Source organism: Zootermopsis nevadensis, unplaced genomic scaffold (genome assembly GCF_977971745.1).
Source record: "Zootermopsis nevadensis isolate Lab colony 2312 unplaced genomic scaffold, Znev_1.0 Znev_ptg000025l, whole genome shotgun sequence".
Taxonomy (NCBI): Eukaryota; Metazoa; Arthropoda; class Insecta; order Blattodea; family Termopsidae; genus Zootermopsis; species Zootermopsis nevadensis.
The window spans coordinates 13,133,452-13,154,720 of record NW_028259157.1 but is presented as its reverse complement, the minus strand read 5'-3'; the positions used below and the strand labels follow the sequence as shown (position 1 = coordinate 13,154,720).

Genomic DNA, 21,269 nt, shown 5'->3' with positions numbered 1-21,269 from the left:
GGGTTTTTGTCTGATGATTGAGATGTCATCACATTCAACTTGTAGATATTGCACACTGCTGACTTGTGAGCATAAGAGCAAATAAGAGCAGCGGTACAGTTGTAAGAATACCCTACAAGCCCCATCAACTGGACATCACACCAAAGGTTGACATCATGCTGTACAGCTCGTAGAAAGAGCGGCTTTGCAGGTGTGGTAATTGCCCCCTGCTCCTGATATTATGTGGTTACCCAGAATGCAAAGATGGACGTATGTTCGGGGCCCACCCTCTTGTTGACTGGCCAAGCACCTCACCAAACGTCTTTCACCAGTGATTGGGAACACTCCACACCATGTCAAAAGATTCCAGAGATTTCATACAGATCATCCTAACACTGGCATTCAGTAGTCTAGGGGACATGAAAATCTTATTTGATGTTTTACCCGAGTTATCCTCAAGGATACATTACTCTACTAGTCTGACATTTCAACAAGGACATAAGTTTCTTTTACCTGGTGCTCACATCAACAGATATATGGGGTAGGTATGGGCTCACCTCTCTTTCATTTCATGGCAAACTGCAGTAAGGGCACAGCTGCACTCTGTGCTCTAAAATGCATGGGCCACGTGAACTGAACAGTTGTGTCCACCATCTCAGCAGCCTCCATCCAGACTCCCAGTTTATGATAAAGTGAGAAGACAGAGATCATGGGTCTTAGGGCTATGCAGCCAAGACCTACTGACTAGTACCTGAATGCCATTTCACATCACTTACCATCTCAGAATTAAGAAAAGAACAAATCAGGAATGAAGAGAGTATTTGTGGTAGAGCCAACCTCAAAACTGAAGTGACAGATGGATCTGTGGGTAGGGATACTAAAAAGAGGAAGACTGGTAAGAAAAATTAGCACTATGAACAGGAAGTGCTTTTATATCATTTGCTCTAAATGATGACATAGGATGTTTAATAGAAGCCTTCTTTTATGCATATAGACAGAGTAGGAATACATTTAAATATTAAAACCAAAACATGCAATTTTATACTGAAATTGCTGTAAAATGAAAGTATATCAAGAAAATATAAAAGAATTAGTTTAGGAATACTAAATTCAGAAAAGGGGGAAAAAAAAGATTGGATTATTGCATGTTACATTCAACATTACATTTTCACATGACAGGCTTCAAGGCATTTCCAATGTCTTGGTCTTTTCTGTTGCCATGTGAGCTGTATTGTGACACACCTCCTCTGCAGTGCTGTTCCCCCATCCCAGCAGCAGAACCTTTTGAATGGGACACCACTTTTTTATACTTTTTACAGGTGGAAGTAACAGCCCACTAAGATGCATAATGTAAGGAGCTGTTCCCTGTATGGCTTATACTTTCCTGCTGCCTAGATATATTCTTTTTATACATATTTATATTTATGAACAAATTTTAATAAATTAATTTTGTATTTTCTTGTTAAAATTACTACTGCATTATGTTATAAAGCTTAATTTTTCCTATAATTAGAGACTCATATGACATGTTGTTACCTGCCTGCTTTATGAAATCTGGTCACTTAGTTCAAAAGTAACAAAGAAGACAAGAACTCATGGACAACCACAAATGTGCGTACGCATGAAGATCGTGTTTTCTTTCCGAAGCGGCTTGTTTTTTCTTTTGGATATGAAATAAGCAGAGATCTGGTGTAGCAGGTTACCTGAGCTCTAAGGTAACTTGTACTTGAAGGTTGACTAATTATTGGGCTACTTAAAAACTCTATCACATGTGCAAAATTCAATTAGGCCTACCGCCAAAAGAAATTGACAGATCATAATAGGTTCCTAATTGTGAGCGAGTAGAATGGCCAGGTATAAACTCAACATTATCCACGTCTTCTACAAACATAACGACACGCCTTTCGTAACCAGAGTAGATAAAATCTAACGCCTTTAGGTGATACAGCACTTTTAAAAATTGTTCAAGAAACTAACCATCAGTTGCTGGGTTAGCATCTTGGATTAGGCCACAATTATTCACTCTACAACGTTACCGTTTCCACTGGGCTTTTCGTAGTTATATAGCGTTGTAAAGTAACAGAAGAATCATCTAGTCGGTCGTATAGGGTGGTATCAGGCGTACATTAATAATTCTAAACTTCTGATAGGCCTATATTTCGAAACTCGTAAAAAGGTCTGTAGCACGAGAAGAACATGTTGCAGAAGCTCTGTAAAGATTGCTACCGTTTCTTGTTGAAGTCGAGATTGAAATAGTCTACGTTTACTGTGATGTTTCTCGAACATTATGATATACAAAACTGTGTAAAATCCAATCGAAGAATTTTGTTGCATACCTGGCAGGACGACGCAACATGATTCTTGGCGCTCAGATATCAATATTACCCATAATAACAGAGAAGCATAAACTGTATGGTTATGGTGCAGAAAGTAATGTGATAGGTTTGATATATGTTTTGTTTTTAATTCGTGTGAATTGAAAATTAATTGCCAGAAGTGAAGTAAATTCTACGTGGAATGATGTGAGCAACTTTCATTTGCTAAGTGTTGGAATGAAGGTCTTTCTGGTGGACAGTGATTGTTGGCATGGAACCTGTGGAGTTATAAATTATGATGGAATACCCTCAACGCCATCAGCAAAAGGTAGGCCTACTATTAGGTTGTTTTAAATTTATTTATATTATAATTTGATACATCAGCTTTTGGTGTGTAATGGTGCTATTAATTTACTGGGGAGAAATATGTTACAGGAACATACAAGCTCTGTTGGTTGCTACTACAAAAAACTGGTCTAGAAGTAAATGCAGAAACAAACAGGTATATGTTTGTCTCGTCACCAGAATGAAGTAAACTGAAATTTGGTGCCTCACGGTAAAGGGATAGGCATAGATTGGGGCGAATATTAAAATGCACCCTAAGTAAATCAGGTGGAATGGAGATAGCAACCAGTGGCAGGCTTTTGTTTATGAACTTATGGGTTCCATGAAATGTGATGAATGTCTTGACTAACTAAGCAGCTGTTAGCTTCTCAAGAAGGAGTGAGCTAAAAGTAGTCAGTCAGTCATTCAGTAAGTTTTTTTTTCAATTTATCTTCCTTTAGTTAAGAACATTGTGTTACTACATGGCCATTGTTTGGCAGTAGTTCTGTCAGATATGATAAATTATTCTGTAAGTATTTATCTGTAGTTACAGCTCGTTTTAATTGATTTTTGTATGATTAAGAAAATATTGAGTTTATAGTTTTTCAACCATGTATGATAAATAAACAGAAACAGTAATAGCAAGCAAATTTATTATTCTCTCTGTTTTGTGTCAAGACAGAAGGTGAGTGAGCTGCTGCACACATATATATATATATCAAAACTAAAGATATAATCAATAATAGTATAAATTAGAGTTTATTCACATCCCATAGCTCTCTCTTAGGCCTGAGCCAAGGACGTAGAACATGTCATAGGACTTGTTTCTAATACCGATATGAACTACATAGTTATGACATTTATTTACTGCCAACTACAATATTACTGCAAAAGTAATCACAAAATAAATCATACCCACTATTACTTGCATGTATTTTGGTTGGGGTCTGGTATGGACCAGGAGTGAGATAGGAGATACTCTTTTAGTGATGGCTTAAATTTATTTGTATCATTCAGAATTCTTAGACAGGGGGAGGGGGGGGGGGGAGTTTATTCAATAGCTTAATTCCAATATAGTAAACTTCTTTTTGATATTTACTGTGGTTTGTGTTTGGCACATGAAGGTTGTTTCTGTATCTTGTACTCATATTGTGGATATCTGAGTTTGTTTGAAAATTTTAAATTTTTGTATGTTGTCCACTACAAATGATGATAACAAGAGCAAGAATTTTCTGCTAGTGGAAGAATATTATATTCCTTTAACAATTTTCTACATGAGGCTCTCTCTTTGGTGCCTGCCATTATTCTACTTCTAATGTATACTTCCATGCATTTTAGTATGATATGTATCTTTAAATTTATCTGTGGAGCACAGCATGTGCTGGAAACTTTTTCCTGTTATTAATTTCTCTAATTGTGTCTGCGCCTCACTTTTGTATTTATCCTACGTGCACCTCTTGCCACATTTAAAATGGTGCTGTTACTGAGGGATTAATGAAGAGTGTCTTCTTACTTTCATCATAATTCTTTTGAAATCTTCTTATTCCAGAAATTGGAGATGTAGCTTGTCTTATTGTCATTTTCTTGAAATGATTTATATTGGTGTAACTTGAGAAGCAAATCAAATTGCTTACTAGTGTGATTGTTACGTATACTGATTGTGTTGTACTCAAGGAACTTAAGGTATAAGTAAAGTTCTTAGTATGCATAATTTTATGCCATTTTCTTGGCAGTATTTTTATTTATAGACTTTGGAAAGTTGATCAGATTTATTCGTAGTTCTGTTGTCACACTGTTGAAGTTTTTTCTTGGTGCTAGAATAGTGGCATGAGTTTGAAATGCAACATCGAAACTTGTCAGTTCAGAAGACAGGCTTGCTAGGAAACCAAGGAATGGGCAGCGATGCTAGAATGGAGGTCAAAAGGAGGCTGTGCAGTAGGGCTTATTTCATTTTTGAGTGGAGCTCTGTCCAAAACTTAACTGGGACACACTGACTACCCTGCATAAGCCTTTCGTGGTCTTCCTCAGCCCTACTAGTCAAGTTCTGGGATAATGCAGTAAAATGGATCATTACTTCTTCCATCAACATTCCTCTGAATCATCTTATCTGATTCTGGACCATGTAACACCTGAGTTTTTAAAAGAGTCGTTAAATAGTTCAATAAATAAGCTTCTTAATATCGTACACAATAACTCTGATTCTTTCCCTTACTCTGTTGATGCCAAAGTAATTTCTGTAGATATTTTGCTACTAAACTTTTTCAAACTATGGAGCTGTTATGTGCAGTTCTTCAACTTGTACAGTTTTTATAATAGAAGATTATGGGCAGACTAGCACTTTGTATTTGAGTCTTTGGCATGGCATAGGTTTTCCTGCACGAGGTTTTCCTTTGTCACTCCAGGCGATTTCCAGAAGAGTTGTTTGACATAGCCTCGACTGCCTCCTGTACTCCACGGTGCATAATTGCCATGATTTTCCAGTTCCACACAGAACTTACTCAGGCACACTGTGTTTGTTTTACTTCCTACATAAAGATGCTTTAATGAAAATTCTAACGCAGTTAAATTAATACAGGCCGTGAATGTGCGTATGGCGTTAAGAGTTCGAATTTGATCTGGAGCTTCTAATTGACGAGCATTTAGACAATATATTAGGAAGGAACGGTTATTTGAAGTTAGTACCCACTTTGTATAATGTCATTGTAACTTAGGAGCTACTGACACGCGTTATTAAAAGAGCCAACTGACGTAAGACATATTATGGTAGGAGGTAACTGGAACAGTCGTGGATAGAGTCACAGGCGTTTTTGCCAGATCAAGATAAGTCTTATTCCTCTTTGCAGTGGACTGAAGGTGTAGGCAAGGCTTTCTCTGAGCAGCTGTTTCCCTTGCCTGTCATAATCCCACAAATTGTCCATACTCCTCCATCATCAGGAGTAGATACACTGCCGAGGACTTTGTGTCCTTCCTACGCCCGTTTCATGAAATATCATTCTATAACTTGGCTGTCAGTGGACGTGGTTTAAGTTGAGGTCATATTATTGACAGTTACAAAGGACGTACTTGTAGTGTAAGAATTATCTGTGCCATGCTTCATTTTGTAGTTGGAACAAATCGAGCGGCTGCCAAGCTTCATACGATGTGATGTTTTCAGGATTTCGCTAATACCATGGCATGTATTTTAGCTTAATGAAATATTTTATTTATAATTTCTATTCTTGTAAACATGAATAATCTCAGGGGATGCACTGTTTATTGTACCGTAAATGAACACGTAGAAATTATGGGGAACCCACTTTGTAGATCGTGGTCTCATCTTCTGTAGAACCATTCGAAAGCATATCCCTTCAGCCCATAGTTCTTCTCGCTGTCCTCTTTGGGTGTATCAGGCGAGTCTGGCCCGAGAGGTATGAACGTCACATTTGGTTGGTACCCAAACTCATTTGCGACATATTTCACCTGTGTACTAATTCCGTTTCTTCCATTAACGAAGTATCCTCCAACTTTGTCTCCGTTCCTGTACCCATCTTCGTTGTGCCCATGGAAACCCACAGTGTAGTTGAACCTGTACAGCAGCTTCATGACATCATCTTCTGTGATTCCATTCGGTAGACCGGGTCTCTCGACTCCCAGTGGAACTTCGCTGCTTGCAGGAGGCGTTCCACCGAAATTAACTCCTATTGGAGCAAGTTTTTCGGTGTTACCTCCAGGTGGAGTCTGTGTGCCACCTGTGAGAGATTGTTGGCCTGCAGGTGGAGAATGTATTCCTCCAGTAGAACCAAAAAGAGGACGAGGTGGAGGTGATGTTCCTCCAGGTGAGGGTTCGCCTCTAAAAGGAGGAGTTGGTGTGACAAAGATTCCACCTGCTGGAGGCTGTGTGCCTCCAGATAAAGGTGCTCCTCCAGCAGAAGGACGTGGCGTCGCAAAGATTCCACCTGCTGGAGGCTGTGTGCCTCCAGATAAAGGTGCTCCTCCAGAAACAGGGCGTGGCGTGGCAAAGATTCCAGCTGCTGGAGGCTGTGTGCCTCCAGATAAAGGTGCTCCTCCAGAAGAAGGACGTGGCGTGGCAAAGATTCCACCTGCTGGAGGCAGTGTGCCTCCAGATAAAGGTGCTCCTCCAGAAGAAGGACGTGGCGTGGCAAAGATTCCACCTGCTGGAGGCTGTGTGCCTCCAAATAAAGGTGCTCCTCCAGAAACAGGGCGTGGCGTGGCAAAGATTCCAGCTGCTGGAGGCTGTGTGCCTCCGAATAAAGGTGCTCCTCCAGAAGAAGGACGTGGCGTGGCAAAGATTCCACCTGCTGGAGGCTGTGTGCCTCCAGATAAAGGTGCTCCTCCAGAAGAAGGACGTGGCGTGGCAAAGATTCCACCTGCTGGAGGCTGTGTGCCTCCAAATAAAGGTGCTCCTCCAGAAGAAGGACGTGGCGTGGCAAAGATTCCAGCTGCTGGAGGCTGTGTGCCTCCAAATAAAGGTGCTCCTCCTGAAGAAGGACGTGGCGTGGCAAAGATTCCACCTGCTGGAGGCTGTGTGCCTCCAGATAAAGGTGCTCCTCCAGAAGAAGGACGTGGCGTGGCAAAGATTCCACCTGCTGGAGGCTGTGTGCCTCCAAATAAAGGTGCTCCTCCAGAAGAAGGACGTGGCGTGGCAAAGATTCCAGCTGCTGGAGGCTGGCCACTTCCGGGTGGGGAAGGCGATCCAAATGCACCCGTTGTGCCCAAAATTCCTTTTGCTGGTGGATGGGGTCGCAGTTGACCTGACGCAGGTGGGATCGGTGCTTTCGTGGTCGGTACAGGGACTTTGCAAGAACCGCACCCATCGTTGAATTTGGCCTTCGTGGTGGTTGGAAGTGTCGTGCTGATGGTAGTCGCGGCCCCACTCGTAGGTTTGGGGGTGTTGGTAAAATGTTTTGCTTCAGTTTCAGGGCTGTGGCTGATCGCTCCAGGTCCACTTACTGGCTTTGGAGTGGGCTGTGGTATCGGGGATGCTGCTTTAGGAGTCGTGGAATTCACTGCGCTTCCCGGAGCTGTGGAAAGAATCAGATACAGATGTTCAGTTCTGCCAGAGAGTTGACGAAGGTAAGGTTCATGGCATCACGAATGTGCAGGCAGCAGGTCGATTTTCAAATATGTTTAAAGCGTTAATTTTGCTGGGATGATCACGAAGTTGGATCACGTAGCAAAATAACACGGTGCTCTCGAAAAATACTGGCATTTTTTGTCGTGAGCAGTGTAACGAACCTTCGGGTTGTGTAAAAGGCGAGGAATTTAGGATGTTTCATGCAGCATTTATGTGAATTTCTCATCTCCCCGATGCGCAGGCGTGGGTCTACACATAATTACGTTGCTGTAAAATGAATTCATGTGCTTATCAGGTTACGTATGGCTGCAGTGAATCAGCAGCCACCGCAAGGCGTTAGTTAGTTCAAACTCGTCTGATGGATTTGCTAGGCTCACGCCTTCTCTCGCCCTCCTTAAGCACTATGAACTTACGGAACCCGACTTTGATGTTTTTCATCTTCAGGATCCTGAAGTCACCATTTTCATCTGTAGCGTACACAGTCACGTGGTAGATGCCATCTGCTGTGATGAAGCCGAACTCCCCCATAATAATGCCATTCTTATCTGCAAGTAACAACAAAAGGCTGTTATGTGCATTACTTAACAAGAAGACAGCTTACAGATGTACATTTTATTGTTTTTGCATATTTTTCGTGTGTTACGTCAAACAGTTGGTTTGGATTTTCTGTATGTCATCAGAATTATCTCCACTGACAGATGATTGTAGCTCGTGAATGTTGTGGTAAGCATTGCTGCCTGTCTTCTGGAGGAGACTTCGTGTCTTTAGTGGATGAATTCTCTCGTTTGACTGCGCGCTCCTCGCACAAACTGCAGCGGAATATCGTGTTTCATCTCCGAACCCACTCGGTGGATTTCAGTGACAGACGCGCACTGGAAGTAGTCGGATAATTTAATTCTGGTCTGTATTGGTCCAGTATGACGCCCTTCTCTACGTTAATCTCAGATGTTAGCTTATCCCATAGAAAGTATCTTGTAGGCCTCATGAGGACCTACAAACATTAGTTTTCGATTTGGTGTAAATTTCATGAAACACGAAGTGAAATGACGTCGTCAATTGCGGTTAGTCAGGGAGGTAATGTACGTGTTTGAACGTCAGAGTGAGGTAGGTGGAAGGTCGTTTCGCTGAGACTGTTACAGACTTGCGACAAACCTGGGGCGGCGTACCGGTTATAAACCCATTTGCAGTTAATAATAAATAAATAAATAAAACCTTTCTTCTCGTGGCGGTGTTGATATCCCTCTATGTTGAATCCGAACTCGTAAGGTCGTTCGTCGTCCGTGAACCCGTCACTGCCCTTCTGGCCGTTGACTGCTGCTACGCCGATCATCAGTAGAACCACCTGAAGGACAGAACATGATGGTTACTGCAAGGCTGGTGGAAACGGCTGAATGGATTGACATCTCTCTTCAGCCCTGAATGTGGTGAACGTATGATACCTCGAACGCCGCTATCTACACGTCCACACGTCGTTATTACCCAGAGGACAACGTCGACAGAACATAACGTAGGGTATCGGCAGGTGTTCTAACGACGGGTTGATGTTTTCTCGACGTTAGAAGAGTCTGCGCTTGAAAACTCGTGAAAACTGTACTTTATTCTGCCGTAGTCAATAGAATCATTGTCCTTGCACGCATATTACTGTGAACAAAACAAAGGTTTCGAGTGGAAAGTAGTGAAGCCGAGATTAAAATAGCATGCACCGTGGTTCAAAGGCAGCTCACTTCAATGTACAGTCTCGTGAAGAAAGCAGAAAGGGTGAGTTGCAGTTCTCACAGGACCACGTTGTCCCTCGAACCCGTGGGTGTCAGGGGCTTCCTGGTTGTAGGACCGACTATCAAGCCCTGACACCTGCCGGTAATGCCACGCGGGGTTTTAACAGATGATGTGCTAGAAATGAGAGGTCACTTGCGCAACAGATGACGTAAGTTATGCCAACAAAACGTTTGTGGGCTAAACGTGATATGCCTGCTGTTGCCTGACCAATATGTCACTCTTACTCAACGAGTAATAAATACCCCAGCCATTCGCAGTTTGAAATTGTGTCGCTCGCCGGCAGACTCTCCGAGTCATTTGTATGAAGCTGGTGTTGGGAAATGTTTCTATGTCGCGTTGTCTGTACGTACGAGGAACCAGTTTATTGTCGTTTCACTTTTTGGGGGGGTGTTGCCGCCCACGCATCGACGTGTGTTTTGAAAATCGTCGCAAGGTATATTCGATTGCCGCGCGGTCCGACCGGACCCTCACTTTGCATGGGTGTGCGCACACTTCGGACATGGCAGGTTTGTGTCTGCTGATTCTGTATTTCGCAAGAAATGTTTAAGGTTGTTGCTGATCGTCGTTTTTAAATTGAAAACACGATATTTGCAAATTAGTGTATTATGGTTACATTTACTAATTTGTTCAAAAATTTGTGTGTGGCTTGTTTAACGAAACTGTCGCCAGGAACTGGCTCGTCCATCCCCACGGTCGATACAGTTCTGTCGTGTTACCAAAGCCTGCCACAGGACCCTCTTTTATGATCGACGCAGCGAACCGCTGCCAGCTGAGTCCACACAGAGGCGACCTTCTGTGCACCATGAATTATGGTGTCATCTGGCGATGGGTGTAGCAAGGACTGCCGGTCACTCTGACACGGATGTGGAGGGCGATGCGTTTAACGTTTGGCCCTGTAAGGTTCTAAATGACGAAGTTTTAAATACTAGGTTGATCATTACGTTATTGTTCTGTGCCAAAAGTTCACGAACTCCTCTTTGTGGAGCCAAGGACCCAGCCCATCTCGTCCAACCGAACTGCAGTAAAATTACACTTGTCAAGCATCCAGGAAGTTTGAAAATTTCTCCTCATACAAAATTATACAGAAACAATTTCCTTTGACGAAACGTCGAAGCAGAGGATTTTCGCATCCCAACTTCATGTCTGGAAAGTCTCTTTCGGTGGGTGTACTGCACGTTTCTCCGAAACGTCGGTCGGCTGCTGTTTAACGTCACAACGCAGAAGAACAACATCGACTGAGTGAATGTTCCAAGCCCAACGCAGTTTGTGTTGACTTAAGCCCTTCTTACAGGCACGTGAGAAGTTTTTTTTTTTCCATTGAAGTAGTCAGTGCGGGTTTGCAGAAGCTGTAAGGCGCGAGGTATTCGGGAGGTACCCGATTAGTATTTTGATCGGAGTATTTCGTGGTTTTACTCAGTATCTTCAGTTGAAAATCATCAAAGAAGTTTTTGCCTAATCTCCCACTAGGACTTGCCTCATTTAACTCGCAAATGAAAGCAGGGGATGATGCAGGGTGGCGCTGTATTTGTGCCCAATGGAGTAATTAAAGAGTTGCCGACCTTCAACGTGGCATTCACTTGGAAAATGCAGTCCACCTTGTAACCCACGACTAGGCACATAAATCAAGAAGGCTGTTTGGTAATGAAGGTTACAAATATTCTTTGCAGTCTCTTGTGTACACGTAAACCTGTTGGCCTACTGAATCGAACATTCAGATTCCGCTTTGCTCGACCTGTCTGGCCGCGAACGTGTCTTACCATCCTAACGCGAAGAGTCCGCACCGGAAGACTGAATCGCAGTCAGACCTGTGCGTTTAAAGTTCAGACGCATTCGAAAGCTGAATTATGTAATTTGGACAGTGGGCATCTTACGTCGAACTAAGGGCGTACTGTGACCAACACGCCATTTTAAGCGTCTCCGAGACAAGGTTGAAACTTCTCTTTTGTCATAGGCGTTTCTTTGTATGTCGCGGGCAGATTTCTCTTTCAAATTAACGCCGTTACAATTATTATTATTATTATTGAGGAACAGGCTAAGCTTAGGTATTAACGCACGAAGTTCTGTTTGTCTTGTAATTTGGTACTTTAACATTTGTTTTAAGAGAGATTAAACAGACTTAAATAATTCATTACTATCACTTCCTTGTTGTCAGTAAGATCTTAACACCTTCAGTGTTCGTAAGATAAGCCGTAAAAGCCATCTTACAGTCGTACGGATTTAACATCTGTTGCTTTGGAACGTCATTTTTGTGTTTATTTTAACTTTTATTGAACCAACGTAGACCTCCGATTTAGTTCGTTATTGTTTTTAGATTAAGTACTTCCTTCCTTCCTTCCTTCCTTCCTGATGTCCATTGTCATCTCGTTTAGCTTTTTTACTTTAATATTTGAAAAACTTTACTTCAAACTGCAGGCGAGGCAGAGATTTCAGTGGACTCAGCGATCTTATGTCACGCCGTAAGAACACGGGACCATACGTCGATACGTCGCGTATAAACCGCATTCAAATAGACTGGGCTCTGCAACTTAGCATACTTACAGACGCAGTAACGAAGTATTTTGCTGAAAATGACTATCTGGAGGCAAGTTTTGTAAATAAGCGAAGTCTTTACGGACGATTAGCCGTATGAGTTTGGGTCTAACCTGACAGTGGAGACATACAGTCTCCGAAATGTTGGGTTGTATGTAACTCCATACTCACGCGGTTTGTCGCCCAGTAACCGCGAACGATTAAAACTTTTTGAACACGAAACGTCTCCTGTCAACCAACAGATTTCGTAACGCCCGCATTGTGTTCAGTTGCTTGAGAATCTTTTGAACAAGAAACAAAAGAATATCGCTTGTGATCGTGAAGGAATGAAAGAAGCAATCAAGGTCGAGGAAGGTAATTGAAGACCTGTAGTCGGCCTTCGAGTATCACTTCCGCCTCCACGTTGATGAAATCGTTCATGATTTGTTAGGTAAAGGGACACAGGTTAATACCAGAAGACAGCAGCTTACTTCGCGACGAGTAGACGTTGGAACCCAAGTGGGATGAAGGGACGTTTCCTTCTACCTCCTGGCTAATGTGGGGAACGTATATAGACGGGCCGCGGGTTGAGAACTCCTGACTCTGAATCAAAGTCGTTGACAAGGGACCCGCCCCCGCGATGCCTTTCACCAGTCGAGGCTCCGGTTTTGAACCTTCGGGCTAGAACATTATGACGATTGAATAAAAGTCCTTATATCGCCCCTTATTATCCATCACGTGTTATGTAAACAAGATTCTTATGAATGCGAAGAGAAAGGTCGCTCCTTTGACTTTTATCCGCTATTAATCTGTCCTACATGCGTACTCAGTGTGCGTGTGTGCGGTGAAACTGTGTACTGCTGCCTTGTGGGTTGTTTAATCTTTTGGTAGTTGTCACAGAAGAAGGTATCGCCCCCATCTTCGGAGTAGAACCCTCCGAAGCGTAGACGGATTCCTACAAGAATGCTTGGCGTCGCAACCAAGACGATTACGACCCGTCGATGAACGGACTTGTTCGGCTGCTGTGAAACTTTAATCGATTTAAGTTATTCGGAACTGAGAGTTCACAAGTAAGCAGGAAAGTGACAACTTTAGGCCCAAAAACACGAGAATTTTCGCGATTTCGTCTACTGTAATGTTAGTCAGGACGTACAGGCGACTATGCGTTTCCGAAGCGGCTTCTGCTCTCATGCTGACCCCACCGACACGTGCACAAGTATCCAGAGAGGTTATCGCAGTCGTTAATCTCTTGGTTGTGGCGCTGTCGGAGTCTTGAGAAACTTCGCCCGTCGGATTTATGAAGACGTCCACGAGCTGCAGTAATGTGGAAGACGTTCTGCCTGCTTTAACACGAATATACCCGGGCATTGCAAACCGGTCGTCTCATTGATATCGCGGCTACATCTTCTCTGCTGATTTTGGAGATCATTCACGACTTATTTTTGGCCCACTCGTCGAATTTTCAAAACGAATGTCGGCATATGAGGTCATTATCGCTGCATGCGTTGTTCTGCAGTGCAAATGTATCGCGACTGTACCCGAGACAAAGTGTCAGAACGGTGTAACTCTCTCTCTCTCTCGATGCACAAGTCCCTTTTTCCGATAAAGCCGGGAGGAGCATCAAGCCGTAATATCTGAATGTTCACTTAGCTCATGTGTTGTTACAAAGCCAGCACGTGCGCAAACTTATGAAAATTAATCTTCCCTGCATTTTTGCTTCAAATCGTGGCCGATCTGTAGGCCTCTTTCATACCAGGCATAAAAGTTTCGTAAGACGAGCCTTGTCCTTTCCCTTCAACAGCTCTGTTTGAATTTATTTTTTTTATTTAGTGTTCTGTCCGACGACAGGTCCATATGAACAGGATCCTTCCATCCTTCTCTCGGACTGGGACCTGTTCATATACGTTGTTGGCAGATGATCCAGAAGTGGTTTGCCATTGCCTTCTTCTGTGTGTGAATGGAGTAATTGTTGGGATGCCACGGAGGAAAACTCTGTGTTGCCTAGACCCCGGCCTTGCCCAACACAAGTTATAAATTCGGGCACCGCCGGGAATCGAACCCGAGACCCCAGGATTACAAGGCCAGCGTTCTAACCGCTAGACCACCGTGGCTCCTGTTTGAATAGCAGGCCCTTTTTCCAATTCGAACGGGAATGGCGTTCGACCAGCGTCTTACGGTGCAGACCGCAAGCATGTTTGCGACTTGTTGAGAAATTCGAAATTAACATGTGCGGACGGACCTAGTGTGTCGCCATTTTTTTTGTGTGTGCAAGAAATTACAACTACACGCGAGTCTCTCGGGCTGAAAGTGTACCTATTCGTCGCTTTTATTATACGCCGAGAGCCTTTTATCTTGTTCTTAGCAGAAATATTTAAAAGAGGGAGGCTGCTTGCATTTATTAAAGCTTGGTAATTGAATGTCCGAAAGAAGCAAATTACGATAACCTTCACAAACTGGTCGGACATTTGTCGCTTTAAATCAAGGGCTTCACATTTAAGTACATCTCAGCGAAGTGGTTTTACAAAATGTGCTCCAATCTCCTGGATACGTGGTCGGAGTACCTTTAAACATACGTAACAATGTTTTGCAAAACTTAGTAACCATCTCTTTGTACCGTTTGGGATTTCGGTCCTATCGGCGGCGTCCTTCGCTCCCCATTAAGTCAGAATCAGCTGAGCTGCGTGCGATCGAATCACGTTGTGATCAAGCTTAATCTGAACTAAAGAAAAAGGCACATGAGGTAAGCTAAAAAATGAACAGGAGCTTATGAATCTTAAAAGTATTACGGAATTTGTTCAGTTTTCTTTGTTGGAGTCTGACGGGATGCTCTGGGTCAACACTTCTGGAAATATCTTTGTTGTCGCTTGGGTCTTGGAACTTTTTCGCTACGCGTACCACACTTTGGGAGGCTCCGGCCTACGGGGTTTGTCTTTCTTGTGACCGTACGACCGACTCGAATTTCATCTCAGCAAAAATGACCGCCCGTTTGATTTGTCAGCTCCGAATAATTTCTCTCTGAAACTCTTAATTCTTAGGGAAGACTCACCTCTGCTTCTGACCACTGAAGTTAAATGTCAGGATTCTTTAAGTTATTGTGCACATTACGACCTCCTGCATGTCGAAGGGGTTTCCGTGAAATTACGAAACTCCTGGGGATCAGTAAGCGACTAATTGCCTGTCCACGCTACTTCGCTTAACGCGAAACCGTGTCTCAATGACGAATGAACGGAGAGAGTCGAGAACGGTTTTACTGACCTGTGTCAGCCAGCCCATGGTGACCGCTGATAGCAACTGCACACACACACGCTCACTAACTGCCAGAGACGTGCACGTGCTCATCTTTTAAACATCCCCCCACCAGCTACACGTTCACTCGTCTGCGAAATGAGCAGTGCTCGTTGCCACTGTTTTCCGAAGTGGCCGACGGTCAGTGACGATAAATTTGTGTCAATTTATATAAACTTATAGTAGGACTTGAGCCTGATGGGCGGTCAAGATGTCGCTGGTGGTCATCCGGGTTGTGACGCGTGTGCACTTGTGCGTCAGCCCTGAAGGAGGAGGCAGTCTGTTCCTCCGGAAGGTTGGTGTGTACCTACAACTCCACACGGCGTTACAACCCGCAAGAACATCAAAAACCGAAACATGTGTTCGTGGGAGAGAATCCAGTCACTTAAAAAAATTGTACCGGGTAATCAGATTCGAGAACAGATGTGTAATTTTCATTGGGGCTACTTTGGGTGTGACGTGTTTTCTGATCACTATAAAGTCACAGTCGTTGATATAGAAACACGTTAAATGGTTCTGTTAAACAGCACGAAGGACCTTCAATAACGTTCTTATTAGACCAGTTTAGACCCAACTTAATAGGTACCTTTTTGCCTGAAGACGGGAGCAGATTCAGCTCCCGAAACATAATGATCTATTTTTGAATGGATCGAGAGGATAGACTGCGATGCAGTTTCTGTTTAAACAGCAGATCAGTGCAAGTGGTCGGTCTGTATGTAAATGTACGTGAATGCATGAATGGTATGTCGGAACGTTTTAGAGTAACCTAACCTAACCAGACAAAGATTATTCTAAAGACAAACGTATGTTTCAGCGATTCGCTCGTATTAAATATCAGTGCTATTTGCTTGTTAATTCGCTGTATTTAATAATGGAAATCGAATGAAGGCCGTGGTGCTTGCCCAATCATGAGGTTGTTCGTACTGGTCCTCCAAGTCACGAAGTTATTGGGAAGAATTGTTTATGATGTTTAGCGTGATTTTCTTGGTGTTTTCACATTTTGTACGCTGTTGCGAGAAAGGCGAAGCGATATGTGGTAACACGTTCTGGTGTGACTGCTTATAATTACATTGCGGTGGATAAATTATTGTAGCCACTTTCAAAACGTAAGGAAGGAGCCCTCTCGTGGCGAAATTGAACGCGATGCCTCGTGAGCAGTGACTCTTGGCCTTTCGACGCCAGTCGGCAGGACCGTGACTCGTGGTCGTGCCAGTCATCTGGTACGCCGATGTGGCGAAACACTACGCTTCGTCTCCGGCGATTAGGCATTGCGTTTCTTGGTCAAATGACTGGAAACTGTGAAAGATGACACTGTAATTACCCCCAGTAGAGTTTGTTGTATTGCAAAATTTTGGATGTTAGTGGCAACTGCAGAAATTTACAGAGGCGGAGCGTTCATGTCCTCCCCTGGATACGCAACAATTATTTTTCATTTGTTTTGTCTGCCGCTTGCTTGCTACTTCTCAGTCCAAAATATTTTGTCTTCCCGTCTGATTTCTAAGAACCTGAAAATTAAAGTATACAAAACAATAATCTTGCCTGTTGTTTTGTATGGGTGCGAAACATGGTCTCTCACTCAGAGGGAGGAACACAGATTGCAGGTGTTTGAGAATCGGGTGTTGAGGAGGATATTTGGGCCTAAGAGGGAAGACGATGGGGCGTGGAGAAAACTGCACAATGACGAGCTTAAAAATCTGTACTGCTCCCCCAGTATTGTGAGGGTGATTAAGTCGAGAAGAGTTAGATGGGCGGGACATGTAGCGCGCATGGATGGGACAAGAGGTGTGCACCGGGTACTGGTTGGAGAGCCTGAGGGGAAGAGACCGCTGGGGAGACCTAGACGTAGATGGGAGGATAATCTCAGGCGGGATCTATGGGAGATAGGAGTTGAAGGAAACTGGATTTTGTTGGCCCAGGACAGGGTCCGGTGGAGGGCTTTGGTTAATTCGGTGATGAACCTTCGGGTTCGGTAAGCCATCTAGTTAGTTAGTTAGTTAGTTTGTCTGCCGCTAGTGTGTGAAGGCTCAGTCGCCCGCGGAAATCGTGCGACTGGAGAATGCAGTCGTCCACAGATCGCTGGCCGCGCGCCGTACATGGTTTTGCGAGTGGCCTCTGAAACGAAGACGATCAGAAGGTCTCGCAGATTGTCCAGTTGAGAAACTTTTGACTTGTCAGTTTGCCCTAACACGGCAGAGGGGGTTCGGATTTCTCGAACAGTAATTATTATACAGTGAATGAGAATTCAGCGGATTTCAGGGAAATAAACTATTCATGCCGTCGTTGTGGGGTAAAATTTACATTGGAAACATTGATTGCTGTTCTTAATTTGTTCTTTAGTAGACAGATACAAGTCAGTGGTCTATTGTTTCTCCTGAGGCACAGAATGTACCTGCCGTCTGCATGAACGACACGGCTGTTAATTATTAAATTGGAACTTCGCGTTGAAGTTCGGCCTCAGGTCTCTTCAGTGTCTCCGGTGCAACCGATGCGTATTCGGAACATGCCGAGTTCGATTCTCTTGACTGAAATTCCTGTGTTACGTCCGTGGAAACGCTGGTCATTCCTCTTCCTTCCCAGTCCATCGCTTTATTCCCGCGAAGAAGTTTGTATTATACCAATGTCTTTTATAGCACCGAGGCTCGGCGTCTGCTGTTAGGGACGAGGATGAAATAACTGTCGACGGAAAGGTAACACAAATGCGTGGAGGCGACGTCACGTAACGAGGTCCTCTCCCAAGTTTTCGAAGGACTGCTAATTGAATCGAGGGTGAACAGGAATGGTGCGATCGAAAGATAATATTAAACTCGGAGTCAGAGTGGAAGATTTCAGAGATTTGATCTGGCTCGCGAGTAACTGAATGTGTTGTCAGTGCTGTACAAATATTGCGCACTTATGGAATTACATTAAGTGTAAATATCGTTCTTCTGCGTAAGAAATTGCTGTCATTGAGTGTCAATGATAAACACAACACGGCGTGGAGAGCAAAATACGAAGAAGGGTCAGCTTACTGAGGGCGTTCGTGCCATGGTCACGTGTTGAGTGTTTGCGGAAACCGCGAGGAATCTCTCGTTACACCGTGGCTGCTATTCCGTGTAACGTGAAACCACTTGAAGTTTGCGCGGGCGACGACTCTGAGTCGTTGGCATTAGCGCGGAAACTCAATTCCGCCAGCCTCTGCATTCAGACGTCGAGGAGTAACGGAACTTAATCTTAGTTTTGTTTGCTGTATACTCAACCAGTTTGATACTTGGATAGTCACTTTCCAGTAGGCCACGGCTTTCACGTCCTTTAGCATTCACTGCGTGCCTGCATTCAGGCTGTCCCCGGCTTTTGGTCGAATTTTGCAAAACTTCTCCTATTTATTTTCCTCCCGCAGAAAGACGTCCGAGAAGGGGTGGTGGCGGTGTTCCGTCGGAAAAGAAACGCGACCAATTCTGATTTCAGAAGAACTATCATAATATTAAAATGCAAGAATAAGGTGGAAATTTATTTTTGTTTGACACTGGAATAAGTTCCTCGGCGCTGCTTGTCTCTGTGTTTTGAGTAGTAGTTAACCTTCGTACCGACTAAACTACGTTCTCGTCGATTTGTATTTCTTGTTAGAACATAGATGGCGCGTGAGTGTACGTTCTTGTCCAGCCAGCGGGCTTGAGAAGTTTGCGTCTGCTCGCTGGTATATAATTCGTGTTGGTACCGAAGAACACGTGGATTGGCGACCGCTGCGTCACCTTCAGGCCTTCACGGAGGTGAAGAGTGGCTATGAAACATCGTCCGTTCCCGAAAAAGCTGTTGCTCAGGAAATGAATTTGTAGTTACCGAAGATGTCTCTGCTGATGCTGTCAAGTCTTATAGTCCCAGTCGCCACTGACACGTGGGCAGTTATTAAGAGAATCATCGTAGGAATTGATATGTTGCATCCACCATGAACTTGTTCCATGTGTGTCGCAGGTCAGACTTTAATACTAGCAAAGGGTTATACGAGTAATAAGGAACGATTAGAAGGAAAAAAGGAATATTTTCGGGAGTGAAAAATTTATTATTGAAACAGCAGGTTGTCTGTTCCTTATAGTGCGTTATATATTCTGCAATATAATTATAGTCTCAGACGTCAGGCGTCCCTTAAAAGCTGCAGGTGCCGTAATCCTTAGAATAAACAGTCTGTATTCGCCGATCTGTAACTCTTTTTAATATTTAGCGTTCTGTTATCTCAGCCACGCAACCGGAGAGACGTACTTCGTCAGACCAAGTTTTTTGTCTGTAGTTTCCTGTTTCGGATCGTTAACAAACGCTGTTAACCAACACAAATTACAAGGCTGAAAGTGTAGATATCAGGAAAAAGTCCCTTAGCTTTCGAGTTTTACAGATAATTTTGTTGACATCGAGGCATTTATTTATTGTCAGTCTTTAAAACAAAGAAAACGACGTGTTTGCATGTGCCATCCCTTGCGCATGTTTACGAAAGACATGTATAATTTGTTATCGCTTCGTCAGAATGAGTGTTTTTGCTGAATTGTGTGGACGAAACAAAAGGTGTTTAAGGCCAAGTCATTCATTCATTTTCTTAAGCAGCGACCGCCCAAACACGTGCTCGAAGACTTGCTGTGTCTTCATGCGGTCTTACGGTCTTGACCTGCATTCTGGTGCAAGAAATGGGCGCTCGTTTCATAATCTCCTGCAGGCTTAAGGCAGACATGGCCCCTCCGATAACAGAACGTCCAAACGTTTACTCAGCAGTTTGTCCGCCTGCTGTGGAGTCGGTACTAAAATTTCCGACTCCGACGCCTTCATGAAAGCTCAATATGTATTAATAATGGTAAACCTACTAAAATGGTAATTAGTACCACAAGCGATTTCATCACCACCACGTTAATCATCAGGCTACTTTTTTAGACTTATAACCTATATTTAGATATACGGGGTCCGCAGTGGCCGCGCGCGGTGTGAGGCGTGGGCCTTGTGCCGCTTGGTTGGAGGGACCGTGGGTTCGAATCCCACTCAAGCCATGGATGTCTGTCCGCGTTTTTCTGTGTACAGGTAGAGGCCTTGCGACGGGCCGATCCCTCGTCCAAGGAGTCCTACCGAATGTCTGTAGATCAAGCCAGCGAAAAGTTGGGACCCGCAGTGCTCAGGCACTTGAAGAACGGGTCGTTCCCAGTATTTAAATATATGTCTAATGGTTATTGCAGAAATCTGTTGATTTGTAGACAGTTTGTGTTCTTAAGGTACTGGAGCCAAAGTTACAAGGCATCCCACTCCATGTGGCTCAACGCGTCGTTGAATCTCCCGCCACCAGCGGCCCACACGGTAGCGAAAGTGTTCTTCTTAAGATTTTATGTCGAGGTCGGAGTCGGTACATTTTTACCGACTCCACAGCCCTGCCATAATCTCTCTCGACTTTAACGATTCAAATCCCGCCCGAAATGGCTGCCGGGATGACACATGTTTCCAGTTGGTTCGGTAAGGATTTTGTGTCGAAGGGACTGACACTTTGCACATCAAAACGTCGGCTTTTGAACCATTCCCCCGCCCGATCTATGATCTATGGATCGGCCTATCTCGCGGCATCCTGCGAGTGTGATCGGTCACGTTCCGATCGCGTGGCCCGTTAAAGCTTATCTCTGTTTATCCTGCGCTCCATCGAGCATTGACCCGATTACGAATGTGTCCACCATACATACATACGTATACCGCGTTCCAGCGTTTTTGGCCGCTGAACTTTGTGAATTGGAACCTCGGAGCGAGTCACTTACCAGAAGTTTGCTGGAAGGGATGGCAGCAGGCCGCGTACAGTACACTCCAAATAAAATATCACCGCGGTATGTAACACAGGAAAGTCGATTTCACTACACTACACATCACTAGAAAATGAACACTGCAGAAACAGTTGATTTTATCTTCTTCACAACTCTTCGGTCCTCTTCCACTCCTCACACACCATCGCTTTCTGACACATCACTCGATTCATCACAACTGCTGTTGCTGTACACTCCATTATCTTCAATTATAAA

General features: G+C 43.9%; 2 protein-coding genes across 3 annotated transcripts in view; one reads left to right on the top strand and one right to left on the bottom strand.

The window, feature by feature from the left end:
- Nucleotides 1-3,253: 3,253 nt before the first annotated feature.
- Nucleotides 3,254-15,314, bottom strand: LOC110836378 (lethal (3) malignant blood neoplasm). Its single transcript, XM_022077498.2, has 4 exons — nt 15,232-15,314; nt 8,905-9,034; nt 8,106-8,237; nt 3,254-7,639 (listed from the first exon to the last, which is right to left on the bottom strand). Exons 1-4 carry the CDS (start codon nt 15,247-15,249, stop codon nt 5,931-5,933), a joined length of 1,989 nt encoding a protein of 662 aa, XP_021933190.2. The 5' UTR covers nt 15,250-15,314; the 3' UTR covers nt 3,254-5,930.
- LOC110836376 (solute carrier family 41 member 1) overlaps nt 7,552-21,269 on the top strand; it is a 38,588-nt gene continuing 24,870 nt past the window's right edge. Inside the window, exon 1 of one of the 2 annotated variants that reach the window (XR_015537078.1) lies at nt 7,552-7,691. The gene's annotated coding sequence lies outside the window, so the exon portion shown is untranslated. The remainder of the gene's footprint in view (nt 7,692-21,269) is intronic. The other variant, XR_015537076.1, reaches the window with a different exon arrangement.